This window comes from Aethalodelphis obliquidens, unplaced genomic scaffold, assembly GCF_003676395.1.
Source record: "Aethalodelphis obliquidens isolate GAN/ISIS:26980383/991018 unplaced genomic scaffold, ASM367639v1 scaffold8, whole genome shotgun sequence".
In the NCBI taxonomy this organism is placed as follows: Eukaryota; Metazoa; Chordata; class Mammalia; order Artiodactyla; family Delphinidae; genus Aethalodelphis; species Aethalodelphis obliquidens.
In genome coordinates, this window is record NW_020837952.1 from 1,212,609 (window position 1) to 1,218,608 (window position 6,000).

At 40.1% G+C, this 6,000-nt stretch overlaps 1 protein-coding gene across 3 annotated transcripts in view; it reads right to left on the bottom strand.

Moving 5' to 3' along the window:
• CCNT1 (cyclin T1) overlaps positions 1-2,361 on the bottom strand; it is a 38,315-nt gene extending 35,954 nt beyond the window's left edge. The window contains exon 1 of one of the 3 annotated variants that reach the window (XM_027106098.1): positions 1,161-2,361. In XM_027106098.1, the coding sequence (XP_026961899.1) occupies positions 1,161-1,321 (161 nt within the window). In that variant the 5' untranslated portion in view covers positions 1,322-2,361. The remainder of the gene's footprint in view (positions 1-1,160) is intronic. The other 2 variants (XM_027106097.1, XM_027106096.1) reach the window with 2 other exon arrangements.
• Between the last annotated feature and the right edge of the window lie 3,639 nt (positions 2,362-6,000).

Consider the following 6,000-nt stretch of genomic DNA (forward strand, 5'->3'; position numbering starts at 1 on the left):
TTATTATAAAGACCTCAGAAAACAATGTGGGATATACAGAGATGAGACAGTACCACAATGGCAACAACCTTAATAACACACATGTAAAAAGGCAAGTGCTAGGATGCACTGAAACAGAATTTAAAAAAAAAAGAAAAAGGTTTAACTCAGTACTGACTGGATGCTTAGGAAACAAACTGGATACAGGCACCAAAGAGGACACCACTTTCGAAGTGAGCACAACCTTAAGACACAAACATACAGCCAGCAACACATTTAAATGGAAGCTGCACCCAAGAATAAATTTTCATTTCCTGAGTGGAAAGAACTTTATATAGCTTTCTCTGCTACAAAATGAGTAGGTTTTCTGACAAACAAAAACACTTAAAGGGAAAAAAAAATTCACTAAATCTCTGAAATATGAGGAAAACGAATATACATTAGCACTCTGAGTAACTTTAAAACACAGTATTTTATAAAAGGTTTTTTAGAACATTAGATCTGTAGGTCTACATCCCTACAAATCTACACTGACATCCTTCCTTCCTCTGAAATGCTATAAAACTCTTAACAGTAGCTACTTTAACATACGAGTGCCAAGCATTGTGTTGGGCACAGAAATCAAATTCATGAGTTATCGCCCCCATTTTACAGACAAGAAAACCAAGAATTCGACAGGTTTCTTAAACAACTAGTAAGGGGAAGGAACGGATTTTAAGCCAAAGCTGGGGCATTAATTCTAGACCACTCTCTTTATAAGACCTTCAGGTATCGAAATTTCTCAAAACTCTCTTTACACACTAAGTTCAAGAGGCAGCCATCAACAGTGAAATCTCCACCAGATCCCTAGGGCATAGTAGAAAAGCAGAATCTCGAAGTCACCGGAGTAGGAGATCAGAACACACCGAAAACAGACTACGAGGAAGAGGAGTTAAAACACAAAGCGGAAAGGATACGCGTTCCCAGCAAGGTTGATGGCACGGGTGAGCGAGCGGGAAATTAACTCGGCCTCGCTTCCCTCCAGCGAACACTTAACTTCAGTTCGCCCCATCGTAGGCTCTCCTAACTAGACATCCAGTCCCTGCCCACCCTCTTCCCTTCTGTCTGACAGACCTTGAAGCCTGGACGCCCAAACAGGGCGGGACCTACTCCAAGGCCGAAGGCCTAGGCCGCAAGGATACACGTTAAGACGTTGGCCCATGTCCTGGAGCAGATTGGCCGCCTGCTGGCGATAAGAAAGTTCTTTATCGGGGTCCAGGCCAAAACGACGGGATGGGCTATTTTCCAGCTGTTCTCGAGTAAAATACCACCGTTTATTGTTGTTCTTTCTCTCTCCCTCCATAGTGCTTCAACCAAAAGGCAGCGGCGGCGGCTGCAAGCACTTCCCAGCGTCACCTAAGCGGCGACACACATCCGCTGTACGGAGACAACTGCGACGTGACAAACTTCCGCCAGGGGAGGACGGCTGGATTGTGACACGCTTCCGCCGACGGGTTGCTAAGTTAAAGAATCCACTTCCGGAACGGACCTCGGGTCACTCTGCAGCCGAGTTAACAGGCAACAGGAAACACCTTGCGTCGAGGACACAGGCGCCAGTCATGTGACCCTTGAGAGGCAAGGTGCGGTTAGGAGTTCTCGTTCAAAAATAAACCACGTCTCTTCCCGCGAGAACTGGGTTCTGCCTTCGCGCGCTGAGCAGAGCTGAATGCGGCGTCCGCTCACGCGCCGCTGGGCGGTTCCTCGGAGAACTTCGCTTGTGACGTAGGTGACGGTATAAAACTGGGCAGATGGCGAACTTAACAGAGAAAAGGGGTGAGACTGTCAAAAACTGAAAAAAGTAATCAAAGAGAGTAGCCCTACCGTATATTAGAACATAAAGCAACTGGAAAGCTCTCGCACTGTTGGTAGCAGTATAAATTACCCATTTGAAAAGCCGCGTTGCAATATGTAGCTAAAGCCTTGAAAACATTCCTTCGCCACGGTGGCCAACTTAAAGGAATAAAATGAAATTAATGGAAATAATTTAGTGCTTACCACAATGCTGACTCAAATATACTATCTCATTTAATTGATACAACCCCAAGAGGTAGTGATATTTTAATCCCTATTTTACGAACGGGTGAACTCCTTCCGGGTGGAAAGCTTCCACTCCCACCCTGCGCATGCACAGATTTGTAAATTCCTGCCACCTGTCAAGATGAATCCCAGCTGTTTTGAGGGCTGTTTGATCCTAGGCAAGATACTTAACTTCTCTGTGCCTCTTGTAAATGGTGTAGTACATGTGGTTTAGTTTCTGAAAAGGTTTAAATGAAGATTTAATGAGTTTAAAGCATTTATATTAGTACTGGTCACGTAGAAAACATTCAGTAGATTTTCTCATAATATTTATTATATTATATTGAAGTTGACGGCAAGTACAATACTATCTTCATTTTTGTATCCCTAGCACCTACGCAGTCAGTCCTGGCCCTAGTAGTCAATAAGTGTTTGTCAAACAACTGCTCACAACAACCTACAGTAGAGAAACAGCCTTGGGAAGATTAAGTAGTTTGTCCTACACTACACCACTTATCAGTGTAGATTTTAAAATCAAGTCTGATTCCATTGTTCTTTCCATTCTAGCAAGCTGTACTCTTGCTTTTCTGGAACAGTCAATTCACCTTGATTAAATTTGGGTAATATTAGAATCTTTTGTCTTTTATAATAAATATTTTGAGTTTTGTCACTTCTAGACATGGCTGTTCCCACTCAGTTTGATTCTAATTCATTCTCAGAAGTATTTTCTTCCACTCCAGGCCCTCCTCTGCCATATACTGCCTATAATTAGCTTTAGCTCTGTTTTACTCTGTAAGAATTCAGGAAAAAATACTTCAAGTTATAACATTAAAAATATTATGATTTCAAACCTCTTCCATGACAGACTTTTTTCTTTTAATAGAAAAGCACGTTCTCAGTTATGTCATCATGAATTTTGTCTTTTAAACAGCCAAAATTATTTCTCCCAGACTCCTCTTGCCTATTTCTCTGACCTGTGTTTGTTTCTCCACTAAATCTCTTGGATTGATGACCCCATTTTGAATTTGCGATGGTGGCTGTGTACCAATCTTCCAAGAAAACGTTCTGGTATCTGACAGGCTTCAGGCAATGCAGCTGCTAGCCAATGGCTTGCTACCCTGCCATACAGAAGAGGGGGACCCGTGTAAATCAGAGAAAGGAAATATTCTTTGATTGAAGATGAAATTATTTGAAAGTAGGCAGCTGTGATTACATAATTGCTAAACATGAGTTTTTGATTCAGGTCTGGTTTCAAAGCCCAGCTATTCTTTTTTTTTTTTTAAACTATCTCAACCACTTTTAAGTGTATGGTTCAGTAGTGTCAACTATATTCTCATTGTTAGGCAACAGGTATCTACAACTTTTTCTTTTTGCAAAACTGAAACTCTATACCCATTTAACTCCCCATTTCCGCCTACCCCCAGCCCTGACAACTCCCATTCTGCTTTCTGTTTCTTTGAGTTTGACTACTTTAGATATTTCGTATAAGTGGAATCATACAGTATTTGTCTTTCTGTGACTGGATTATTTCACTTAGTATAATGTCCTAAAATTTCCCAGTTACTGTATTAACTAGCTGTGTGATCATAAGGGTCATCCCGAACAGAACACCATCTGACATATGGTGGGTGTTCAATACATGCTTATTGTAAAAGATGTTAGCTTTCAGATACATTGCCCTTAAAGAACAATTGACAAAATCTTAGACCAGAGGAACTTTCCTGTCCTTTTTTAAAATTTTAAATAGGACTCCATTCCCTGTAACTCACACTTGTAAGGCTACTTATTCTGGGTACAGGATGATATTCCATGGTTTGATCTTTTTTGTTTTGTGCTTGTGAATGTCATATTTCAGTCATGTCACACATTACCATTTACTACTTTTAAAACAGTTTCTCCCCAACATTCATATAGTCTCCAAACTAAAATATGAAAGGATGGTGTGCTATTCATAACTATCCCCAACTCTATGTTCAGTGATGTGTATATTTACATAAGTTTATTGTAAAATTTACTGATAGAAAGGATGTATAGCATGCAATTTACAAAAATTAAAATATACAATATTCTTTATCATAAATTTCTCATAGCCAACTGATTCTCACAGAATGCTTTCATTGACTTTTGCCAAACTCTTGAATCAAGAACCAACCTATGATGCCATTTGACAAATGAATACAGGCATACCTTGAAGATATTGTGGGTTCAGTTCCAGACCACCACAATAAAGCGAATATTGCAATAAAGTGAGTCACACGAATATTTTGGTTTCCCAGTCATAAGAAGTTATGTGTACTGTAGTCTATTAAGTGTGCAATAGCATTATGTCTAGAAAACAATATACATACCTTAATTAAAAAATAGTTTGTTGCTAAAAAAATGCAAACTACCATCTTAATTAAAAAATATTTGGGGGGCTTCCCTGGTGGCGCAGTGGTTGAGGGTCTGCCTGCTAGTGCAGGGGACACGGGTTCAAGCCCTGGTCTGGGAGGATCCCACATGCCGCGGAGCAACTGGGCCCGTGAGCCACAGCTACTGAGCCTGCGCGTCTGGAGCCTGTGCTCCGCAACGAGAGAGGCCGCGATAGTGAGAGGCCCGTGCACCGCGATGAAGAGTGGCGCTTGCCGCAGCTAGAGAAAGCCCTCGCACAGAAACGGAGACCCAACACAGCAAAAATAAATAAATAAACTAAAGGATTTCATTAAAATATATATATATATATTTTGTTGCTAAAAAATGCTAACCACCATCTGAGCCTTCAGTGAGTTGTAATCTTTTTGCAATAGTAGCATCACTGACCACAGATCACTATAACAAATATAATAATAATGAAAAAGAAATATTGCGAGAATTACCAAAATGTGACACAGAAACACAAAGTGAGCAGATGCTGTTGGAAAAAAAGTCTGAGCCAGTAGACTTGCTCAATCCAGTGTTGTCACAAACCTTCAATTTGTAAAAAACATAGTATCTGCAAAGTGCAGTAAGGCAAAGTGCAGTAAAATGAGGGATGCCTGTATAGCTTTGATTTCTGGTTGACATTTTCATTTGCATTAATAAGATGAAAGTGAAACAATGAGACTTATGTTGGAACTTCACTTATTTGTTAGTGACTTGAGCAACATCTTTGCTGAATTGGATAATAGTTTTTGAATACTGCAAAAATATTTCCATTTTTTGTGCTTTTGACAATGTAATGGCTACAGATATGATACACTTTTAAACTTAATCTACATTATTAACATTTTCTTGATCACTTTCTTGACAATCAACAAAACAAATTAAGACCTTGTTTGTAGTATTTGCCAATTTCTATAGTGTAAACTCTCCCACCATGGTCAATTTCAAACTACCAATGTGACATCAGTGATCATGAAATTGGGAAGAGATGAACATACCATCACATAGTATTTCCTCCATACAGGTGCAATAGACAGGGACTTCTGGTTTCCCATCTGACACGTAAAAAGCTTGGAAATTATCACTCCTGTTCTCACAACAACAAAAAAACTGAACAAACTGAAAATCAATAACCCTTCTTAGATCCATCAGAGAATTGAAGTGACAGGGCAAATCTCCACCACAAAAACTAGAGAGACAGGCAAGATCAGAATAGGCAGAACACAAAATCATGGCTTACTAGGAGCAAAAACTACTACTGGAACCAGCAACTGACAGGAATACTTAAAGGGCAATTGACTAATTGGTGGAGACTGAACTAGATTGAAAGATTTTTTTAAAAACTCCTGGAGGCCCAGCCTAAGGGGTTGCCCACGTTTTCATGAGTTTTACCTCTAGGAGCCCCACAGGTCTTACTATGAAGATTGGAGAAAAATCCCTTCATCCTTCCAGCAGGGAGAGGGAAAAAGTAGCCATTTTGAAATATACCACAGCATTCCATTCTCCTTAACAAAGACCCTCCCTCAAGGGAAACTATTTAACAGAGCCTAACCAACGTGGGAGTGG